The sequence below is a fragment of the Acipenser ruthenus genome, chromosome 4 (assembly GCF_902713425.1).
Source record: "Acipenser ruthenus chromosome 4, fAciRut3.2 maternal haplotype, whole genome shotgun sequence".
Taxonomy (NCBI): domain Eukaryota; kingdom Metazoa; phylum Chordata; class Actinopteri; order Acipenseriformes; family Acipenseridae; genus Acipenser; species Acipenser ruthenus.
The window spans coordinates 44,158,802-44,183,976 of record NC_081192.1 but is presented as its reverse complement, the minus strand read 5'-3'; the positions used below and the strand labels follow the sequence as shown (position 1 = coordinate 44,183,976).

Sequence of the window (25,175 nt, the reverse complement as noted above, 5' to 3'; positions counted from 1 at the left end):
AACCACGAAACTGCATTAGAAGCTATTAATAATAAAAAAGTTGCAAAACAGTATCTTTGGAAGTATAGGTAATAAATGTATGTTGTCTGATGTTCCTGCAAAATCAGGCACTCTGGCATCATTCCACATGGAAAGCCCCTATTACAGTTTTTAGAGATGCAAAAGAGCAGATTAAATATAACATGTAGATTATGTAACATTTGATGCAGTGTAAAATAAAAAGCAAAAACGTTCAATCTTAAAATGTATTTATTCCACTTACATGAAACTACATTTTTTCCCCCTCCAAATAACGATTATGCTTGGGTGTTCTGTATGAAAACTCTAGAAGACATGAAACATAACTAGCCAGCCAGACAGACAGCAATAATCTCCATTTACTTCCCCATTAACTAATTTCACAGCCACATGCATTTTAGGCAAGTATAAAAAAAAAAAAAAAAACCCAAAACAAACAAAAAAAAAGGTAATAACTAGATAACCATATGGGAAATTCTTAGTGCTCTGCTCGATATACAATATTAAAGTTACAGTATCAAGCATTATTTCGTTGCTTGCTTTGTTCTTAGGTTTTCTATACCTCGTAAATTCTTTACATAGAAATAAAAATATTACTTGTGGATCCCCCAAAATGAAAATTAACTAGAGCAGATGATAGTTAATGGAATGTTAACCTCTTCTGCCCGCCCCCAAGTTAACGTGCTCAATGGCATTTTGGTTCTTGCTCCCGTTATTTCCAATTTATACACTGGATCCCAGGCAAACACCTGGACACGGGACATTTGTTTTTCTGTGTCGGCTTTGTGGCACACCACAACAGTGTGTAAGAACTATGCCAAACACTTAAAATGTGTATACAGAAAAATGTCGCACCCTTTGACTGAACAGGTCACCTTTTTTCTTAACATAACCACCCCCCTCCCTCCCTTGCCCCACACAAAAACTACATGGGAAACATACACCCCTAAGCTTGACAGCCCCCACCCTCCCAAAAAAGAAAGTAGTGACAGATGCTTGTGAAAGAACTAAACAAACTAATTGGTGGGACAAATGGACGACAGTCTTGATGCTGAAGAACTGGGAATTTAGGCAAAACAGGAGCAGGGAGACAAGTTTTAGTTTTCTTTTCCTTCTTCAGTTTCATCTCCATCTCCTTGGTTGTCTGATGTCCACAGCTAGAAGGAATAAAAATACACATTTTATAAGCTGGTTCAAGGGAACAAACAATACTACACTGGACATGTCTAACATTATTTTGATAGGCAAAAATGTCATCTTAATTGAATGGGCGCAAATGTTAAATTATAAATCAAACAATTATAGCATTGACAGCCATAACCTGGTACAATTGATTTAAATATGAAGGCAAAGCCAGAAATCAAACCTATGTGTGCACCAGGGGGTGGTGGTGGTGCTATAGAAGTGACGTGGAAAGGGTCTGCTGCATTAACCTACTTTAAACAATACCCGAGGGAGGTAAAATTACTGGAAGCAAAAGGGATCACTGCTGATCAAATTAGCCTTTCGAGCAATGGAAAACAAGTCAAATAACTGAGCAAGAGAAGGGACCATCACAATAAAACTGGAATGGAAACTGCACACCATGCAGTTAGAAAAAAAAAAACTGGCTTTAATGAGGGGTCCATCTTCTAGACTTAGAAAATAGAGCCGAGCCAAAACTTTTAGGACATGCATCACCACTACACTGGCTTGTCCTAAACCAGTGGTTTCCAACTATGGCCCTCAATGTCCAGTCTAGGGCTGTGTATCAAATCAAGTACTAAAAGGTACTGACCCCCTTTAGGCTGGAAAAAATACCTGGACTGGAATGGATCTTGACGGCCAGAATTAGGAACCACTTGTCAACGTGGCTTAGTTTTCAGTAGATGGTCTGTGGTTGCTTGTATATGGTTCAGACAGATCTGAATTTAAGCACAGGCATTGGGCTACACAGCTAACGATTCTCTCTGAAAAAACTAATTTTGACTTACGATGCCTGTGATGCAATATAATACCCATTGAATATTAACTGTAGTTGGTACTTACTGTCAAATTGTCTCTCAGTAGCTGCATTATTAATGTGCTGTCTTTGTACGAATCTTCATTCAATGTATCAAGCTCTGCAATTGCTTCATCAAATGCCTTTGGAGAAAGAGAGGAAACAATATCAAAATTGCACTCCTATTTGTGAATGCTTTGTTCAGTACTGCAGCTGAAAGGTTCTTGGTACATGGGGCACTTACACTCTTTGCAAGTGCACAGGCTTGCTCAGGCGAGTTGAGGATCTCATAGTAGAAGACAGAGAAGTTGAGGGCCAAGCCCAGACGGATCGGATGTGTAGGCTGCATCTCCTTCTTGCTGATTTCAAAAGCCTCTTGGTAGGCCTGTTGTGAGTTCTCTATTGTGGCTGTGAAAAGAATCACACAGAGAAAAAGGACGCATTAGAAAACATTTAGACTGAGGCTAGCGCCTTACGTGGGAACTTTATGAATGGGAATGAGCGATTAGTATATTTTCCAACAACTCAAAAGTTTTGGGGCAAATTAATTCATAGTTTTAGAAAACGTCATTGAAATATACTATCCAACAATGTTCCCTCTAAGCTTTTTAGATACTGAGAAACTTGCCGTTTTGACTGAGAAAGGGCAAATTATCAGTGAGAAATCTTCAGCCACGCATTAACCCTTTTAATGTATTTTTGTTGCATTATACAATTTTGAAACAATATTCCAACACAAGTATCTCAACAATTTTACAATTTACTTTACATTTAAACAACACATTTACTGTGGCTCTGCCTCTGATTTTGAATCATCCTCCTATGCAGCCCTGTCGGTTGTTATCACAGATATAGACTGCATGCTTAACTGGTGGCCTGCATAAAATTGCTTTATACTACTGCATAAAACACTGGCATCTGCACTGCCTTCAATTGTAACCATCTTTAGGGCTACTAATTGTTCCATTCTTGGGAATGCCAAATTCTGTTTTTCAAAAAATGGCCAATTCCATTTGTTCCCACTTTTTAAATCAATGTATTAATTAAATATGGCATTTGAACAAATATTTTGTTGGTAGTTAAAATAAGTACATTTAATAAATGTTGCTGCAATAGTAAGCAAAGTACCTAAAGACACTGCAAACCTGTCAATGTTTCTAGACATCACATGGCTCATTGCTGGCATTAAAATAAGCAGGAAAACCTAAGAATTATATTACAACAGTTCAGAAAACCAAATGTCCAGCACAATGAGAATCATATTTACAGTCTTCCATTAACACAGTAGTTCAGTCTACAAATAAAGGTGTTTTGCTTATTGCTGGCATTTACAATACAATAAATATGAAGCAGTTTAATAACAGTCCAGCAATGTCATGTAAGAGTAATCCTCTGTACAGTACTCCACAAATTAAGTTTAGCGTTTTACTGGCATTATAATAACCAGGATAAAATATGAAACACTGATAAAGGCGTGCTGACTGACTAGTTGCTCTAAAACAGGTTCACTGCTATGTATTACCCGATTGTAATTTAAATAGCACCCCTTTTAATGTAAAACACATCATTAATCCTCAATTGTTTCTTTCCTAATTCTACAGTGTTATTTGCAAGATTTAAAAGAGACGTGTCTCCAGACAGAATGTTTATGAAACCAACGGTGTGTAGTGTAGTGACTACATCCTTTACACAGTAAAGTGATCAATTTCCTTTAACCCTTTGCGGTCCATTGTCGGACTGGGTCCGACATTGCAATTATTCCTCACAGGTCCTTTGTCGGACTGGGTCCGACATCATTATAGCAACGCAATAAACGGGTGTTTAGTCGTTTTTTCTCCGGAAAAAGCAGAGAAAACCATTCAATTGCCGAGTGGTAGCGACAGGAGCCGAGACAAGTCGGGGGGGGGAAAAAAAAAAAAAAAAAAAAAAAAAAAGGCGTATTTCATGAATAGTCATACATGGTATCAGGTATCAGATAATGGGCGTTCATAGTAAACAAGCTGGCTAAGTGCGTCAGCGCACTGAGACTATCATGGACATTTGCAGAGCTTTTTTCAGATGTTATAGTAATAAAATAATGACTTGGATCGCATTATTGAGGAGTTTGGTGATAAAACGAGTGATCTGGAGATGATCGATCGGTATGTACGACTATTATTATTATTATTATTTATTTCTTACATAGCTGAACGCTATAGCAAACAAAAGGGTGGGGCGGGGCTGGAGATGCCTAGTGTGTGCTTTGTTGATATGCAGGGCCATTTAAACCCGTTTGACTGTGAAAAAAAATACTTTTAAACAGCGCGTATAAAATTAACTGCGCGTGTGAAAATTAATTAGACCTGGCGTGCCTGACGCGCGATTAATAAATGGACCGCAAAGGGTTAAGGATTGTATAGCTAGAAAAATACATTTAACTAAATTTCTTTGTCGTCAGAATATAATTCAATTAAAGAAACAGCCATGGTTTAAAAATTGCTAATTATAGCTTCATTAAAAAGGCAGGTAGCGTGGAAAGAAATAAACTAAACAATGAAATACGCAATTAATTTAGCTTACTTCGGGAAAGCTCCGCCTTGAGCGCAGTACCTTAGATCTTAGTTTCTCAGCATAGAAGAATGCAGAGCTTTGCCATTGTCGCCGTCTTATTTTCTACGTGTTTATGACTGGCATTATGATATTTAATGGGATTGACTCTTACATGATCACACGAATTACAGCAAAACTGAATACCATCCTCATATATAATCAGATTTCTTTTAGCTCGGTCTTACTGAAACATCATTTTCTTTTTGTTGTTGGTGCAGCCACCATGTTGAGTTTCAGCAGGGACAGGGAGTGAAGTCACATGATGAATAAACTCGCATAAAAATAATGGATATGGTATGTCTTCTTCAATTACTATACACATAAATGTGTATTTTCGAGTAATGTACGGAATAAATTTTTACCAGCTTCAAAACGCTTCAGATGATTTCTGAAATGGTCGTTTTTTAAAAGGGAAGTAAAACAAAAACCGTCAAAGAGAGTATTGTGATTTTTATTTATCTTTACCGGGGTATTTATACTTCTAAATAATTCAGGAAGATTGTGCTTCACAGATTTTAGTATTGAATTATACAACAAGTTAAAAATTGTAAAGTCCATGGGCAGTACCGAGCAGCACTCTCTATAGAGGCGCTCAATTGGCCGAACGCCGCCCCGGGGGAGGGAGGATTATGTCGGCCAGGGTGTCCTCGGCTCACAGCGCACCAGCAACCCCTGTAGTCTGGCTGGGCGCTTGCGGGCTTGCCTGTAAGCTGCGTTGTCCTCCGACGCTGTAGCTCTTGGGTGGCTGCATGGTGAGACCGCAGTGTGAAGAAGGAAAAAAAAAAAAAAAAAAAAGTGGTCGGCTGACGACACACGCTTCGGAGGACAGCAACAAATAAACACTGGACATTCAAGATGCAATACCGAATTAAAACATCCTTACTGCAACTTATGCATTCCTTCTTTTTTCAGCCAGATTCCCTCGACCTTTGTTTAAAACACAGGGTTTTTAGCCCAATTGAAAAGTACATTTATAACTCAAGGTGTTGACGGTTGCTTTATTAATCTTCACACATCCAAATTAACCAAGAACATGTTCCAAATGCATCGTTACTAATTAAGAGCTTTACTATTAGCATAGTAATGGAAGGAAAATGCAAGTGCAATTTAGATGTTAATTTAGAACTGCTGATGCACGGCTGGATCAACTCTTTTAAAAGGCATATTCCTACAAATGCTGCAAACCGGCGATATTGGGATCAAGGCTGGACTTCCCTTACTACAAATCAATTTTTCTGCAAAACCATATGCAACAAACAGAAGTCTACATGGGGGTTACATTTCAGTCTGTTAAAGCATGTTAAGTGGGGAAAAAAAATAGGAGATTTCTGAAGTATGTTTTAACAATGGGATAACTATAACTAGGGCTGTGTCCGAAGGTTCGTTTGCTAGCCAGGGATTCGAAGATTTTTTTTAAACCTTCGAAGGTTCGTCAGATGGGTTCACACACTTTTTTTCTTCCAGTTAACAGAAACTGTTTGACAATGTGTGAATACTATAAAATCACACATTAAATGTCACTCGCATGCAAAATTCCATCTTTTTGATTTGTATCATGCATATTACGTAAACAAATGTTATTAATCTGCTACCAAATTGTTATACGTAGCAACACTAGCGCTGCTGCCGTGTATGGAGCAGGGTATAGTATCCAAAGCAGTGGGCTCGTACCTCTAGTGGCTGTATTGCTTCAGTAAAATATGCACTGAATGGCTAGTGTATGGTATAATATGTTTGAAACATACAAAATACACTAACGCTAATAATTTTAACTTCGAAAATTGAGCACTGCCCACCCCTCCCCGCTCCAGATCGTGTTATCCAGAAGCAACCTTTAATTTCTTCATTTGCCATCTCAACAGCAAAACGTTGTAGCGCAAGGCGTAAGCTGTACTGAAAAGAAATGTCTCGAAACCTCTCTGCTGTTTGGGATTTTTTTGTTAAATGCCCAGACAACCAAAAAAAAAAAAAAAAAAGTTGAATGCAAACTGTGCAAGCAACTCGTGTCATGGAGGCATAACCAATCTCTGGGGTCACTTGAAAAGTGTAAGTTCATATTATTAGTATTATATTTTTAGTAATAGTAAAATGTGACTGATAACCTGCTTGGAACGGTGAATGTTAAATAAAGCTTTGTCCGCTGCAGTTGGTGCTGGTGCAATGCAAGCTTACTGTATATATCGCAAGCAGGCTCAATTACGTGTAAATAAACAATGTGTATTTTTTTACTGTTCTATATAATGTTTTATATGTTTTTAAACTACATGTGAATGTTTTATTCCATTTATATAGATTACCTGTAAAATAGGATTTTCAATCAAATAAACAAGTAGCTATGGTGACGTCACCAATAAATTATGCAAATGAGTACCAATGAAGGAAGGTTCGAAGGTCAAAATGTACCCTTCATTGCAGCCCTACTATTTATACATACCCATAACCAATACTGTGAAAATGTAAGACATGTTCTAGTGCTGGGACAAAAACGGTATTTTCATGTTTGGATATCTGTTCAATATTTAGACGAGTATTCAAATATTTGTTCAAATGGAAAAGGTTATCATAGCCATTATATGTAACACTATTAAAGTTAAACATCCCTATAGTAATAACTGGTTGTGAAGGCCTTACTTTACCATAATGAATGAACTACAAAAAAATGTTTTTCATGTAAACACAGTACATGAAGTAGACCATGCATTTTTTTTTTTTATAATCCCTGCCATTGTTGTGTCTTAAGAAACAAAGTTGCTATAGACACATTATCATAAAGTATTACTTTTTAACTTGAATACACACTTTAAATAAAATGTGGAAAACGGTGCAGACAGAATCAGACCCTGATTGACTCACTTCCCAAATCTGAAGCAGCACTGGCAACTTCATATGTAGGATCACTTTTTGACAGCTAGAGCTGCATGTGCAGCCTAATCTGAACTATTTAAAATGCTGAAGATTGACAGCCAGAAGTAAATGGGGGACCAAGAGTGGCTATGCTGATCTTATTCGTTGAAAGGCAAAGCACATAGTGATATGTATTTCTCAGTTCTACAATTGTGTAATTTCTGGAGGACAGACTTTTTTTTGCCTTCAAATACATGTTAAAACGTTTGTATATTTGTTCACCCCAGCACCAATATTTCCACTGCTAAATACAAAGCTTTTACCCAATATGATCAATCCCCCCAGATAAGCACATTTTGAATGTTCAATATTGAGGCAATCTAAGAACTGTGTCCATTTCCAACTGAAAGTGAACACAAAGCCCTGATTGTGCCAAGCTACACTCACAACAAAAGGAGCTTTTCATCTATTGCTTTACTTCCCCAGTCCCCCTATTCCAGCTAGAATGATTCTGAGCAACCTAATTACAGTCTGGCTTGGGTAAATTTACATTTAGCACACTATATATCAATTATAGTAGTGGTTAGGGCGTAGTGGTTAGGGCTCTGGACTCTTGACCGGAGGGTTGTGGGTTCAATCCCTGGTATGGGACACTGCTGCTGTACCCTTGAGCAAGGTACTTTACCTAAATTGCTCCAGTAAAAACCCAACTGTATAAATGGGTAATTGTATGAAAAAATAATGTGATATCTTGTAACAATTGTAAATCGCCCTGGATAAGGGCGTCTGCTAATAAATAAATAATAATAATAATAATAATAATAATAATAATATAAATAATTATACTCTTGAGTTATTCAATCTGAGCTCTAACTATTGGGTGGTTGTAGCAACACAAATTATATGTTTAGTGAAAAATCAGGTTAACCTTCAATAGAACACCTCATGGAATAAAATAATTAAAACAACCAACGCTTAGGGTGTGCAAACACCCCAGATGTTCTTTTGCAGGTTAAGATAGTCATTAGTTTGTTCCTATATTACCATTCTGATTCACCAAGAGGGGATCTATTGCATCTTGTGCCACACCCTTCCTTTCTCTCTATAAGCTTCAACATGTTTCCGTACCCTGCTAAACCTCAGCTGCAATGATTCTTTTCTCTGGCATTTTCAGCTCTGAGAACACACCCTTGTGCACAGAGCAGGAAATTAAAAGATACACTCCCCTTTCATGACTCATTTAGTCCAGGTTGAGATGCCTTCTGTTTCATTACTGGTCAAGTGTTGCTTGTAGGTACATTCTGGACAGTCAAGATTGTCACTTTAATTGCCTTCTTTGAATGGAAGGGCACTGCCATTTGAAAACTGCCATTTTCCTCACGCAGTGTGAACAAAGGTTATTAGAATATTAACGGGACTGGTTTATTTTTACTAGGATCCTTGTTAGAAACCAGTCTGATTAATCTTATATTTCAGGCATTAGGCCTAATTTACAATCTTTATGCATAAATCTAATTTCTAAAACCAGTATTGAATTTGGACAGTGTGGCCAATGAGACAAATTAAGATACACACAGCGATGGGCATTTTTTTTTCTTCTAAATGTGAATTCATATACTATAAATCTAACTTTTGATCTGTGTGTGTGTGTTTTTTTTTTTTTGTTTTTTTTTTACAAACAAATTACTTTAGATAGCATCTTTCTGTATTCTTCCTAGTAAAACTTATGCAAGTCTGGCTTACCTTTTTTGTCCTCCCCAGCAGCCACCTCAGCTAAGTAGCGAAAGTAATCTCCTTTCATTTTCAAGTAGAAGACTTTGCTTTCTGCTTGAGAGGCGTTTGCAATCAGAAACTTGTCCAACAAAGCCTGCACAGAAAAAGAAACCTTTGTCAAGATTTGCACCAAATAAAGATGATAGTTAAGAAGAGACACTCCTATTAAATATGCAATTAAAAAACAAAAACCATCTTGGGAGAAAGGGAAATATAATCATGTCCCAACGTCAAATTTCAAAACGCAGTGTGTATACATCAGTACAGCAGCAGACAACAGCTGCTAAAAGGCTATGGGACTTTCACTTGACAATTCACGACAGCTGAAATTACCTTGTACTCACCGCACTGCTATAAAAAGGACTTAAGATATTGCAATTAGGGATGCAAGTCATTTATGCTTTGTTTGTTTTTTTTCAGCTGTTTTTGCCATCCAATGGATTTTTGATAAAACTGCATTTCTGCAGCCAAGGGAACAGGACATACCATTATTACACACAAAGTTCTGTTCTTTAACCCTTTGCGGTCCAATGTCAGACCCTGTCCGACATCAAAGACGCAAAAAACAGGTCTCTAGCCTAGTCGTTTTTTCTCCGGAAAAAGCCATTCAATGGCAGAGTGAGACCGATAGGAGCCGGAAAAAAAAAAAAAAAAAAAGCGTCTCATGAATACTGATATCCCCGACACCACATAGATAATAAGGACATAAACAAACAAGATACCTTCTTCCACACCTTCTTCCAGCGCTCAAAGAACATCAGACATTTGCAGAGCTTTTTTTTAAATGTTATAGTAATAAAATAACGACTTGGATCGCATTATTGAGGAGTTTGGTGATAAAAACGAGTGATCAAGAGATGACTTATCGATAAGTACTATTATTAAGAGGTATTTGAAAAATATAGTGAACAAGAGGTGGGACGGGGCTGGAGATGCAGTACTGAGTGTCCTGTTGATATGCAGTGCCTTTTAAACCTGTTTTACTGTGAAAAAAAACACTTAAAACAGCGCGTCTAAAATAAACTGCGCCTGTGAAAATAAATTGGACCCGACGCGCCCGAGACAAGCTCAACACAGTGTTGCTGTATCACTCATACCAATGAACAGGGTGATTAGAAAGTACGTTTACAACGCACCATATCATTGATGTGGTAAACCACATATAAAAATAATTGTATAATCACCCTGTATTACACAGACAATTTAGAAAATAAAATAATGTATTAGACATTCAACTTATACATTTTCCTGGTACCCACCCCCATTCTTGCTGCAAGTGGTAAATCACGTCTGTATACAACTCAAGCTCATGGGATATCTGAAAACAGCCCTAGACACCAAGACCAAGTATGAAGATGTGGTTATGCCTACTGAGGGATATTAGAATCAATCAGGTAAGTCCTGCCATAACTTTTATGTTACATTACTAGTTATTAACCCTTTGCGGTCCTATGTCAGACAAAGTCCGACATTACAATTTTTCCTTTCCGGTCCGACATCAAAAAAGACGTCAAGAACAGGTCTCTAGTTTTTCTCCGGAAAAAGCCGAGAAAAGCTTTCAGTGGCCGATAGAAGCTTTAAAAAAAAAAAAAAAAAAAAAAAAAAAAAAAAAACACACAGGAGGCTGAGCAATACGCATAGTCCCTTCACCACAGACACAACACTGACATAAACAAACAAGATAGCTGCTTCTGCATCCAGTGCTCAAAGAAAATCGCGGACATTTGCCAAGTTTTTTAAGATATATAGTAATAAAATAATGACCTGGATAGCATTATTGAAGAGTTTGGTGATAAAACAAGTGATCAGGAGATGATTTATCAGTATGTACTACTATGAAGAGATATGCGATCTACAGCGAACAAGGAGTAGGGCAGGGTTGGAGATGCAGTACAGAGTATCCTTTTGATATGCAGTTTTACTGTGAATAAAATTAGTTTTAAAACAGTGCACGTAAAATAAACAGCTTGTGAAAATAAATTGGACCTGACGCGCCTGACAGGCGCTGAATAAATGGACCACAAAGGGTTATTAAAAGTGAACTGTTTATATGCAGCAAACTGTGCTATGAGCTTTCGAAGATCCCGCTGGTTTCGTGCCAAAACTGCCAACAATTTCATTGTACAAAAAAATTCAGTTTGGTTTTCTTTTGTCTATCGATCGGTTTAGAATTTTAAGCAAATGTCGGTTTCAGTTTGGGAATCATAACCATTGCACCCCTGTTTGCAATTATGGTATGCAAAAACCTTCCCAATTCTCTTTACAGTTGGTTTTGTTATTGGTACTTTTTTTAAACCTGCTTAATATATTCCATAATAAATAACCTCAGAACTACATTCTAAAAAGAAAGAAGATGCTTAAAACCCATTGCCAGCACACATTTGTCCTGTACAATTTAAACCGCCACAATTAGACACTAAACTGCTTGTGAAACAATCTTAATACATTCTAATTCAAGATTAAACCCCAAAGATTATTCACACACAAGCAGTGTCCACCATGATGGGGTGTTTATGCTGCTCACCAGACAAGATTGTCTTCTTTCTGCAGAGCTGCCCTCACATTCCTGAACTGAACTTGAATTGCAGCATAAACTGCTTCTAGGGTTTTTGCACAGAGTAGTCATTTGTAGCGTTTTTTCACAAGGCTAAAATTGTTGTTCAAATGGATTAGAATCACATTTAAAAAGGGGGGAAAAAAAATAAGACTAGCAAGCAACAGTTAAGACTATTTTATAGCTTTCTGAGTTGCATTAAAAGGTATCTTGTTCACTTGAGGAAAGTAAAATCATTGGGATGGAGAATCCTGTTATCTACATTAAAATACAAGGCCTTGCATTAGAAGTAGGTCATTGACTAGGTTCTTAATTTGTCACTCATTAACTGTGTGCAGTAGCACACAATTAAATCAGCAGAGAGATTTAAACCACGTGTGGGGGGGGTTACCATTTTCCATGTACAAAAGTGAAATGAGCAAATGTTCCTAGTTGATTTACAGTAAAGCGCACAAAACAGCAACACACAACTGGCATCTCACCTACTTGTCTGCCTTTAAAGGAAGGGAGGAGTGTGCAATAGAACACTGACGCAGTAGAGGGGTTCTCTCTCTGTAATCTGGTATTAGTCACAGGGGCAGTAAAGTGGATTCAATTGCCATGTCTGGTTTTGACCTGGAGGGAACTCTATTCTCAGCCTCCACTGCACTGTCCTCTATACACTGAATACCTTAGAGATTAGAAGCGAAAGTACACTGTCCAGCAAACTGTCTCAAGTTTTTTTGTGCAAGCTTTTGGTAGTCCGGATGTATTATATAGGTACAACGATGCATTCCTAATCATATAGAGCACTGTATTTTACAAGGGCATTATTCACCAGTCGAATTTGTACTGAAGTCTAATTTGTACAAATATAAAACAGTATATGAAGCACACACACACACACATACATTTTACAAAAAATACAAATATGAACCCAACTCCCATGGTTAAAACTTTGAAAATGAACAGTTATGCTAAATGAGCCCTGGCCTATCATTTTTAGATAAAACCAATCTATACTACAGTGTATGATTTACAATAGGAAGCAAAGATGTAAAAGAAAGACAGCAAGATGGAACAATCCATATTCCAGGAGAGGCGTCTCCATTTTTTGTCAGCGTTAAAACAGGGAGAAACTTAAGCACAGAGAGGTCAAGTTACCCGGTCACTTCAGGTCATTTGGTGAGTCAGTAGCTAAGCTGGGATTCAAACACAAAAGTCCTAGTTCTTTACAATTAACCCTTGGATCATACTTCCTACAAGGCACATGCTCAAAGTGAAATAAGTTTTAAAAATAAATCCTATCCTTTCAGTAATAAAAACTGACAATACATTTAAATGCATAATATTTACTGTATATTTAGTGGACAGAGATGCAGAGACTGCATTGCCTACTTAAATATTTCAATGACAGGGGGTCCCCGAGTGGCTCCTCCAATTAAAGCGCTGTCGCTGGGAGCGCAGGATGAGTCACACAGCTTTGATGTCGCTGGATCGCATCCGGGCTGTGCAAAGAGGACTAACTTTGCAGAGGACTCCGAAGGGGGCGTCACTTTGGCTCCAACGTTCCCGGGGTGGGGGACGGAAAACCGGCAGGGACTCTTTCTCCTCAATGCACAACAGCAAACCCTACTGGCCAGACACTGAGCAAATGGATAAAAAGCAGGGCTGGTTAAGCAGGGGTGGTTTCTGTTCTCTGGGATCAGTAGCCCACCTCTGCTCTGGATTGCTCAGCATAAGAGATTCTGGCTTGCGAGATCAGAGGATGCTCACATGCCCTCCAAACATCTGTGCTGTGTGGGGACCCACTGCGATGAGGAGAAAAAACATAACTGGACATTCCAAATTGTGGGAAAAATAAATTAATTACAGGGCGCAAAATAACCAACGGATATTGCAGAAATGCCCAAGCCACTTGCCGAAATGCCTTTCAAATTCATAAACTAGCTCGGCGTCAGCTGGCCCGTTCAGTCGCAATTTAATTGTCTAATCTTTGTCCTGCAAGAAAATGACTCATCATAATGTATTATTGTTGCCATTCTTGTTACTGTGCACTTCCCAGCACTATGCCACGAGAAAGACGTACTGTATCACTGGTTAATCAAAAGCAAAACAGAGGGAGGGACGCTGTTGATTAAGCCCAATATGATCGCGCTTCCAGGAATTCAATGACATGTGTTCACTGGCTGTGTCACCAATTTTTCCATTTGTGAGTTTTATGCCAAAAGATGTTTAAAAAGAAAGAAGGAACAGCTGTCTAAAGCAGCAGCGAAGTGTTCTAGGATTTACCTAATGTTCAGGTAAAAAATGTGTGCAGGACAATTCGTCCCTGTCAATAATAACAACAATAATATTAATGTGAACTTCGTTGTCAAGTACTGATGAAATTGGTTGTGCCTTCATATGTGAAGAGCCACTTGCACAGTTTGCATTCCACTGTGTTTGGATCATTTAGGCATTTCACAAAAAAAATGTCCTTTTCTAATTTACCGCTTAGTAAAAAAAAATATATATATATGTGATAAGGAGATCTGATTCTATGCTCAATTGCAATACTATAAAATACAAAGGTGCAATACACATTAACTCCTTTCATGTCTTTTGTAAATAAAATTGCCAATTTATATAGACATTTCAATGACCGTTGCATATTTGTAATTTGGTGTTATTCCCCCCCCAAAACACCAATGCTAAAAACTAACATACAATAGGTAGATAATTATTAATTTTGCTCAAATTCTTCACACACCAAAAAAGAAAGACCAAGTAGCTATGGCATGGTTCAAGTAGCAGCTCCCTGCGAGCATGAGAGATAGCATAAGTGAACGAAACAATCGAGTCCATCGATTTCTGTTTTCATTTATTTTTGTGTAATACATTATCACTACCTTATAGTTCTGCTTTTCAACTAGTAAAACGTGTGCTTTTATAAATGGGGTTAGAATGTGTATGCTGAAAAACATACCTTTTTTCCCTCTGAATCGAGTGTCCACCAATGCACCATAACAAAACTGTAAATCCTTTGCAACTGTACATTAAGAACTGTGAAACTATATAAAATCTCTCAAATGTAAACATCTAATATGTGCATCTAGCTGCTCATGATTATGAAGCAGAGCACGCCATTGCCTGACAGTTTCTATTTCAAGGTTCCACTTCCACCCCACCCCCCATCCCCCACCCCCCAAAGCCGTGTTGTTTGTACAGGTTTTGTAACAGCGATTAGCAAACTACAATTGCGCAAACACTGCAGACCGAACAACTCAATTGACCATTATCATTATTAAACTCCAGTCATAGGTAAATCTTAAGCCAGGTTTGCCTGAAAATGTTTAACTTGCCCTTCACTGACATCGCTTATTTGTGCTGTTGTATCACTAAGGCTGTATTTTCCATGAGTTAAAACCAATGCTGTGTAATAACACCCAATTCTCTGTGAAATTTTCTGAAAGAATACCATTTAAAAATGTTTTGATTAAATGTTCGCTTGACCAGCGGACAACATGTTATATGATATCCAGTTGAACTTGCTTACCCTTGACTTACCCCCCCATCCCCTTTAAATGATATTGGCTCAGCCAATATCATTTGAAGGATTATAACCCAATGACCTGCTGTACAGTGACAGTGCACTGCAATAACTGGAACTGTTCTTGAATGCTCTTCGAATTTGATCTTGGAGTCTGAAAGAAAGGACAGGGGGAGAAAAAACAAACAAAAAAAAAATAAAACCATGGACACCGTATGCTGTGGCCAGCTCTGGGTGACTGCAGCACAAGACTTCCTGTGGCTTGCCAGCTGTAGCTCTGCAGTGCTAATGATCATGTTCTCTTTATACCCAGTCCTTGCAGTGCTTTATCTGATCTACTGAGGGCACTTTTTGTTAATGCTTTTTACTATGAACTGCTAGATGGTGAGGAATTAACGCTTACAATTTCTGTCCGAGTGGACAGCCTAGTTATTTTTAAAAGCGTAACATTTTATGTATTCTTGTTGTGTGACTGTGGCTGTTAAAACGCCCAGCAGGCAGCGTTAAGATACTCTGTGGTTTTAATAGATTATATGCTAGTGAAACAAGCAGAGGCCATCACTTTTAAATTAAACTACATTTTGACAACTGTATGAAAAGAACCAACATGTTTGACAACAGTTTCTAGATTGAGCTCAAATTTCACAAATGTGTAACAGCCTTTCCTTTAAAACTAATTCTTCCTTCCAATTTTAGAGGTCTGTCCTGTACCATTCTGCAATATTCTAACACAAGTTTTAAACCCATGGAAAGCAATTTAATTAAGATATTCTTGATCACCTTCCCTGGTGTTTACAAGTCAGCCTCAAAAGCATAGTCTATTTGTTTGGTACAAGAAAGTGTGTCGTTACATAATCTATACATTTAGTTTTTTATATATAAACATGTGAACTTCAGAGTTTTAGTTTTATGTGGGAAAAAATGTTTTACTAACATTAGTTCCACTACTGTATTACTTGAAGAAACATGATTCATACTTGAAACACATTAAATACTACACACACACTCTCTCTCTCTCTCTATATCTCTCTATCTCTCTCTCTCTCTCTCTATATATATATATATATATATATGAGAGAGAGAGAGAGAGAGAGAGAGAGAGAGAGAGAGAGAACAGTTATCACAGAGCAGATGGTTCATCAGACGTTAACTCTGCTATTGTGTATGTCACTTTCACCCACTAAAGCTGAATGCTGTCGGAGGAGGAAGTGACATCTGTACAAAAGAACATCTCCTGTTACTATCTCATTCACAATCTCCCTTAGTATGAAAACAGAGAAAATGTATGAAAATGTTACTGTTACATACTCCAACTACTGCTACATTATAGGGTTGGAACAATAATCCATTATAGTGATATTACCGCTAATGCTTTTGCATAAATAATTTAATTGCTTTGAAAAATAACTGATAATCATATTATCATCCATTACTCAATATGATACACTTGTAAGTAACAGTAACTCTGCATTGAAGCAGTAAGTGGCAGTGACCTGTCTGCGTGAAGTGTAAGACGTGATCTGTGTGTGCGGCGTAGTGGGAAGTTGTAATATGTGAGGTAAGTCTTACTGAGTAAAGGTGAAAGTTTGAAGCCAATGGCGATGGCAGCTGCAGAAAACCCCAAAACCAGCTGAAAAGATTTTCAAAATAAATAAAAATCAGTCCTGTGTGGGAGTTTTTTTTTTTTGAGGCAATACCACCAATCTCTTCACCCATCTAAGACCATGTGAATGATTCTTGGTGTTAGATCTCCCTCCCGACCTGTGAGGCAGCTGCATAAAGAGAATAGAATACCCTGGACTAAATGGCAGAACAGTTTATCCCCAGGGTTAGGTGGAAGTCAGCCATCTAAAAAAGGGGGCAAGCTACGATATACAAACTCAATGACCCGGACGGGAAACGGCGTGGCATCCACGGATTGGCGGAGGACGCAGTGATGTGATCTGTTCCTTTGTGAATGGTTACGTTAAAATGACCAGAAGGAGAACCTGTGCTTTGAAACGTGAGCGTTTTGTTCGTTTTTGTTTGTCGTTAATAATACTGTTTGTAATTATCTGGACAGCTAACACGATCCGGAGCTGTCGCCAAAAGCCAGCACTAAACCTGGATCAACAACACTGCACTTTTATTGTCACTAAAGAACTGTATTCACCACGAGCACTAGAGCATGCACTGTGGACTGGTGTTTGTGTTACGTGTGGGTGAACTGAAATGGGACTTATTTCGGGTCAAACCCGCGGATTATAAATAAGCAACACATGCCACTGTATTGCTTCATTAACATTGTTATTGTTTACTGCTGTTAGCCAACAGGCATTGGATAATACAATTAAACCTTCATTGCACCTGGATTATCGTTTGTCTGATTATTGATCACTTGCACCTGCACACTTAACCACTTTGCCACATGGTGTCAGAACGCGGGATGGATCATGCATAACTTGCAGCGCTGCTGGAGGCGCTGGACAGCAGACGGGAGGTCGGAGAGCGGTACATGGCGCTGATCGAGGGGGTCGGGCTGGTGCTACCGTCCACGGCACCAGCAGGACCCGTGATGATGGCCCCAAAGGCGAGGGCGCAAAAGATGATGGCGGAGGATGACCCAGAGGCTTACCTGGTTGCTTTTGAGCGGCTGGCTACCACTGCGTCACGGCCCAAGGAGTTCATGGCAAGCCAGCAGAGTACCACCTCCTTTCTCCACTCCACCATCAAAAGAGACCGGGTCTGAGACCACCTAGACCGTCGACCCCAATGGGCAAACTTGCCTCCCCTCCATGGAGACCAAGGTTGGCCCCCAGCTGGGGTAGAGTTGCTGCCCCTGTCCCGTTGCCATACCAGCAACGGGACAAATATTTAACCACTGATCCCTCCTTCCCCCCTACCTGTTTTAGATGCCAACAGCCCCAGGTGAAATAGAGATTGATTTAAGACCCAGTCTAGAGACCTCTAGCACAAAAGACATTTAGATGGGGGAACAGTTACTTCCAAATCAGCAACGAGAGCTGCATAAGTTCATTGAGGAGTTCAATTATGTTTTTCCGACGTGTCCAGTAGAACTAACCTTGTTGAATATGCCATTACCTCTCCCCAAGGTGTCACAGTGCGAGACAGACCTTAGCAAAGAGGTATGGCGTGAGCAAAGAGGTATGGCCGATGCTCGAACTTAGGGTAATTGAGCCTTCCAGGAGCGAGTGGTGCAGTCCAATTGTGATAGTGGCCAAAAAGGACGACACCACGTATTTTTGATGATGTCGGACAGGGTGCGACATCGGACCAGAAAGGGAAAATTGTAATGTCGGACCTGGACCACAAAAGGTTAAATGCAATTGCTATTCTCAATGCAAAAACAACCAAACATTTAATATTAGCCTAAACTTTCTGTTTATTTTAAACTACAAACAGAAGTACAATAAATACCGTAGCATTTTTCATAAATTACATTGTAACTCAGTCTAAACTTTCTTTTATCTTCTAGTTGTGTATCTGTTAGATAATGATCATAAAATAAAACTGAAAGCTGTTCAATAGATGTGGACTGACAGTGACCCTGCAACATAATCGACTGCTCAAAGTGTCAACAGCTAATATTTTTTTCATTCACAATTTAGAATTTGTATAAACTGGAAAGCATTTAAAAAAAAACTCTGAGTAGCTTATAGCAGCTAGGGACATTAGACTACTCTTATTTCAGATCATCCAAAAGAAAGTCATGTATTGCATGTGCTTTACAAAGAGCCAGAGGTAAGAACACAGTTGAACTTTATTTTAGAGCGTCCATCTGATACACAAAACCAGATATGATAGATACAACCTCAAGTTAAACTTGATACATTTCACCTGCTTTCCAGAAAGAATAGCATTTTGTATCAAATATAAATCAATGAACATAAACTGCTAAATAAGCATCACATTCCTGTGTGAAAAGTAGAAATATGTATTTTTTTTTTTTTTTTTTTTTTTTTAAGAAATTGTAGTGGTCGCCATTATTTTATTATTATTGTTTTCTCCCTAATTTAGTAAATGTTCAATTATTTTTAGGCTCAGCCCACTGCTACTACCCCTGCTCTGACTCGGGAGCGGCGAAGACGAGCACACGCAGTCCTCTGAAGCGTGTGCCGTTAGCCGACCGCTTTTTTTATACACTGCAGACTCACCATGCAGCCACCCAGAGCTACAGCGTCGGAGGACAACGCAGCCCTGGGCAGCTTACAGGCAAGCCCGCAGGTGCCCGGCCAGATTACAGGGGTCGCTGGTGCACGGTGAGGACTCGGCCAACTGAGAGGAGCCCGTAACTAAGTTTTAAGTAACATATTTACACAGATAATCACGAATTAACTCAAATAAAAGGGGGTAGCGTCTTGCTTTCATCTTGGCAAATTTATCAACACCAGTCTATTTTCTCCCATCCAGAGTAGCTGTATGCAGGTATGTTTTGACGCTTTTCACACACAAAAATAACCTTGTATTTGCCAAACTAATAATATTTTCACACGGCAAACATGTATTTGGAAAAAAAAAAAAATCCATTAATTTTCAGCTGGCTCTTTGAGCTAAAATATATAAATATATATATATATATATATATATATATATATATATATAAAAAAAGCTTAATACCATGTGTCCATGAACCACATGCTTGAGTTGCGCACGCCCCCGCTCCCCCCACCTCCGTTTCCATGTTTTTAAAATTTCTCGTGTTAGCTCCCAATTCAGACGGGAGCCCGAATAGTCCGACTTCACTACTCGGGCTGGCCTGAATTCTAAAGTCTGAACCCAGGCTGGGAAAAAATTATCACTAATTGTCAAATCAAGAATGTTGTAGGGGATGGGAACATAACTATACATCTGGGTATGTGAACGCCATTTTTACTGAATAAAGATTTGAAAACAAGACTAAGACTTTTCTTTGTCAGATGCAATAATCTATATAGATGATTATGTAGCGGTATAGAGCAATGTATGTATGTGTACTGCGTGAAACAAATGCGCAAAAATATCTAGATGGATTTATCTTAAATCATTGACAATTTGACTATAATACCGTCTGCAACTAATTCACGTCTAAACCTTTAACTCAAGTATTTCTGGGGAAAAATCAGTAGTATTTCCTGCGCAACTCAAGCGATAACTCGGAAAAATATGGAAACGCCACCTTTTTTTCATCAACTCTAGTTCTGGGAGAACTCAGGCCAATTTGAGTTGACGAGTCGGCTGTCCATTGGAAACAAGGTATAATACTTTCAGTTTGTGTTATGGAAAAGATAAGGTTTGACCAAAAAATAAATTAAATTAAAAAATACCGGCAACAACACTGGCATATCGCCCAACTCTAGACTAGGGCTGGGGTTTTTTTTCGCAGTAAAATATGGCTTCTAAAAATAGGTATTTCAAGATATTTCAGGCTTAAACATATGTATTAAAAGCAGAAAAAAATACCACTGTCACATTCAAAATTGATAATTTTATCTACTTATTATACAACAAATATTCCTAAATATTTAAATGCTTATCTGAAAAAGTGAATGTTAAATTGCAGAATATTTCGTTTAAGCCAAGTCCACACCTAAGTTGCGCAACTGATTGCTCAGGAGTGAACCCGGCTTCATGTCCACCTTTTAAAAGACATTCTACCTCCAGTGACAAACAAAATAAAAAATGTAAAAACACACATGGAATGTCCCATTCTTGTACTAGACAGTGATCTTTAACAAACATTTCCCATCTTTGATGCAGCTGTTGTCTTACGTGGATGACATTTTAAAGAAAACCATGCAGCTCCATGTAGTGTGTTCAATCATTTACCGGAAGCAAACTAAACCGACGGTCAGGTTACTAAAAGCAGTGTAACAGGCAGTGCATCAATAAGGCAAACGTTTGCTATATTTATTTAAGTGAGTGTATATTTACACTTCAGAAATTAATTTTCATGGGGAAACTACATATTACGTAGCAATGAGTACATTTCACAGAAATCAGGAAATCCACAAAAAACTTATGCATAACAGGTAAAGGAAAGGTCATTGGAGTGGGGTGGTTAAGATTTCCCATTAATTCTATGGTAACCTGCACCCATCCAAAAACAAATGTGTGCAATGACTGCTGTAAAGCAACACTGCCAAATGTGTGGCACCTTGCATAAGGTGAAGATTCAACTTATTAATTGGTGGTTTAAAAGTACAGACTGTTTAAAATGGACAATTCACCCCTCTTCAAATTAAATGAAACTTACCAGCACATCTTTGCAGATGTCCCTGAGCTCTGCCTCAATCTTTTCCCTGTACTCTTTGGCCATCAGCTGCTTCTTGTCGCCGCCCTCGGTCTTCTGCTCAATGCTGGAGATGACCCTCCAGGAGGAGCGGCGAGCTCCCACCACATTTTTGTAGGCCACAGACAACAGGTTGCGCTCCTCATTGGAGAGCTCCACGCCTTGCTCCGTCACCAGCTTCATGGAGGCTGCCATGTCGTCGTACCGCTCACCCTGCTCGGCTAGCTTAGCCTTCTGCACCAGCTCATTCTTATCCATGGCTTCTTAGTTCTACACAAGACACTAACAGGAACAAAACAAAACAAAACCAAAAGGTATTTATGCAGTGGATTGTTTAGGGACATGGATAAGTAGCATTGTACCTTATACACTCAGCATTAGCCACAGTCACAATGAATGTCAAAGAGGTAAGAGCAATGTGCTCATTATTGACTGTATACTGAAATATCAATATAAAAGCACAAATGACCCCTTAAATCTACCCCTGAAAGCCACACCAGGAAATTACATGTGGACACTGGGCTATACAAAGGAAAAGAAAGCAGGGATCAGCAGATAGTGCAAATGGTATCCCTAACCTAGCCATATTTGTGTTTTTTGTCATTACAAGCCAGGTCCAAAGTTGCACACAATAGTTTGTAAAGACGTTTGTTTATTGCATCTTTAAGGAATGCCTCTTTCTACCATATGGACAGCAAAAAACACACCCACCTACAGATTACATACTGTGTAGTTTCAATTGACAGTGGATAACCAATGATTCATGAATTTCAGATTTTAGGGAATAAACATGCTAGCCTGACAAAAAGGGCAGACAAGCTTATCAAAATGGGAGAGAAGACATTTTAAGGCGCTCGTGCCCTGTGCAAAGAAAGGTTATTAAGAAAAGACTGAAACTGAATGTATAATTCAAAACACTTATTTTAATGTCTAAACCTTTCTATTAATGGAAATAACTTGACATTTTTAGCCCATAAAATACACTAAATAAAAGAACCAGCTGGACAACTAAGGTACATACATGAAAATGTTGATTTACAAATGAAAGAATTAAATCCAACTAAATGGGTAATTTGACACATCAGCACGAAGTTAAAAAAGAAAATATTTTAATGTAGACTTTAAATTATGTAAATGAGATATGTAGAATGGAATTCAGTTTAGGAAACAAATGTAAACCCCAGTATAATTTCGTAAATTATTCAAATAAATAACTTACCAACATCTGAACCATTTAGACACAAAGCTCTTTATGACAAATGACTGATAAAGTCTGAACTTTGCATAACATGTTCATATTAAAACTATAGAAGCATACTACCCTCAATGTAATGAAAGTCAACAAAATTGGCCTACAAAAGCAACTGTTCAAAAATCAATACTCTTGCATTATGCAAGATAGCTAGGCTTTTCTGACATTTGTTGACAGAATATGGGTTTTAAATGAATGCCAACCCACTACTTCCAAGGGAAGAATGCACAAAATTGAAGAAATAAAAACCTTGAAGTTAACTAAAGATATAGGCGTAGGTGCCTTATTAGCACCATCTGAAAATCCAATTGGAACTCGCATTCTTATTTGAATAGGGGTGTAAAAATTATCTAGTGCACCTAGAGATTAACTTTAGCCTGGCTATACGTGTCATGCAGGATTTGTATCTTTAAATCGAACCTTCTCCCAAGCAGATCCCATTCCACAAAACACAGAGCACTATCCATACATAGCCTCAGCCATGAAAATAAAACATGATAAAATATCAGATGTGATTACAATGATTTACCTTAAAAGGAGAAGAGCCGTGTTCTATTTCTACAAAAATACAACTAACATAATATGGATCGGCAAAATATACATTGTATTCTAAACAAAAAGAAATACTAGTACGGTACTAATACACAAATCCGAGTTTTGTCGAAGCGTCCAAACAATACTAGCTCCCGTTCTAAGTATTCTGCTTGATAGGGGTACCCATCTGTCCAATTTTGTTAAATTGACAAACATCACTTTTTTTTTTTTGTTTACAATTAATGACTTAACGGAGATTGCAATTTGCGACTGTGTTTGAGCGATAAATTCCCCGTATACCGAGAGCTTCATTGTGCATTGGTAATATACATACACTAGATAAAAAGGCAAATTGGAATTAAGGGATAATTCACAAGTATACATTCTGTAACTAAGCTCCTTACTTCAATGATCTAATGGGCGGAGGTCGAATGTGAGAAAACATGCGGAACCATACCTACCCCACCCAGTCCATTATCCGCTGCATACCTGATTTTGTCAGAACTACTGTAACTACTGCAATCTGTATAACTGTATTTTATATATAATCTATCTCTATCTCAGGTGTATCACCCCTTAAAATTTAAAGTAGATGTCGCCACGTTTAAGAAATTGCGATTAATGACATTAATTATTTTTGTTAAAGTTATACAAAAATATAAAACAAATTGACTATTTTACATATGTTCAATTCAATGAATAAAACCAAATACAATGTGCACCTCATCACGGCATTTATGTCCTTACCTGCCGAATGCCACAATCACACCAGCGCTGTAGTGTAATGGAGGTTGGGCAGACCCAACCCATCCTGAATTAACTACATCCGTCAACTGCTTGTTTTATCTAACCTATCTATAGAAACCACACTAACATTTTTAAATTCACATAAAACAATAAAGAAAAAGAACGTACATGCTAATAAATAAAACGCCGAAATCCGATACATTTCTCCTTCAAATACTGTTTATTTACGGTTTAAAAAAAAAAAAAAAAAAAAAAAGCTCCAGTCGATCTCGACCTTGTTATATTGCATTGCATCAGGTCATTTTTTTGTTCTCATATCACGAACATATCTGTTCAAGCGTAGCAAGATACGCACACAACTCAGCGAGTAAAATCTTAGAATCTCAAATATAACCAAACAAGGGTAAAATAAAACACATTTTAACTAATAAACAGCCACAGCCACAGCCCATCCTGTCTGTGGCACGGTTGATAGAGACGAACCCTTTCTCAAGACTGGGGCAGGCAAAGCCTACGAGCATGGAAGCCTACAGAAAGGCACCGTTTTCTCCTACCGTATTTAATCCACTCACACACATTGTATACAGAAAAAACACAATCTAATTACCAACAACCAACGTTAAAACGGAGGATTATAATAATTCTCTCTTTTTATTTAACCCCTGTCTGCCGCTTACCTGAATGGGTGAAATATACAGCGATCTCTGTCCGTCTACAGCTGATTCTCTGTCTGTCTCTCTCTGATCCACGGGGTTTCCTCCAATCACCAGCCCCGGAGCAGGGACAAAGCAGGGGAGCGCTGACGTCAAAGGCTGCCACGGCAACCGATGATTGACGTGTGCCTCAGCGTGGAGGCTACCGGAGATTGTGAGTCCTCCCTCCCCCCTCTGCAGGTAACGACTGAGATACGAGCGCGCGCTTTCTCTCTCTCTCTCTCTCTCTCTCTCTCTCTCTCTCGCTCTCTCTCTCTCTCTCTCTCTCTCTCTCTCTCTCTCTCTCTCTCTCTCTCTCTCTCCCTTCCCCCACCACAGGCGGTTTACTTCTGAAGAGGCAGGTAATGCTATTCAAGAATTTGTGCTGCACCAGCAGGCGAACAGAAGCTAA

The 25,175-nt window shown here is 38.5% G+C and overlaps 1 protein-coding gene across 1 annotated transcript; it reads right to left on the bottom strand.

Annotated features, from left to right (window-relative positions):
- Positions 1 to 231: 231 nt before the first annotated feature.
- Positions 232 to 24,933, bottom strand: LOC117400562 (14-3-3 protein beta/alpha-1-like). The gene is made up of 6 exons (XM_034000706.3): positions 24,749 to 24,933; positions 21,503 to 21,820; positions 9,176 to 9,299; positions 2,244 to 2,407; positions 2,047 to 2,142; positions 232 to 1,175 (listed from the first exon to the last, which is right to left on the bottom strand). The coding sequence occupies exons 2-6, from the start codon at positions 21,794 to 21,796 to the stop codon at positions 1,116 to 1,118; spliced, it is 738 nt and encodes a 245-aa protein (XP_033856597.1). The 5' UTR covers positions 21,797 to 21,820; positions 24,749 to 24,933; the 3' UTR covers positions 232 to 1,115.
- Positions 24,934 to 25,175: the final 242 nt, after the last annotated feature.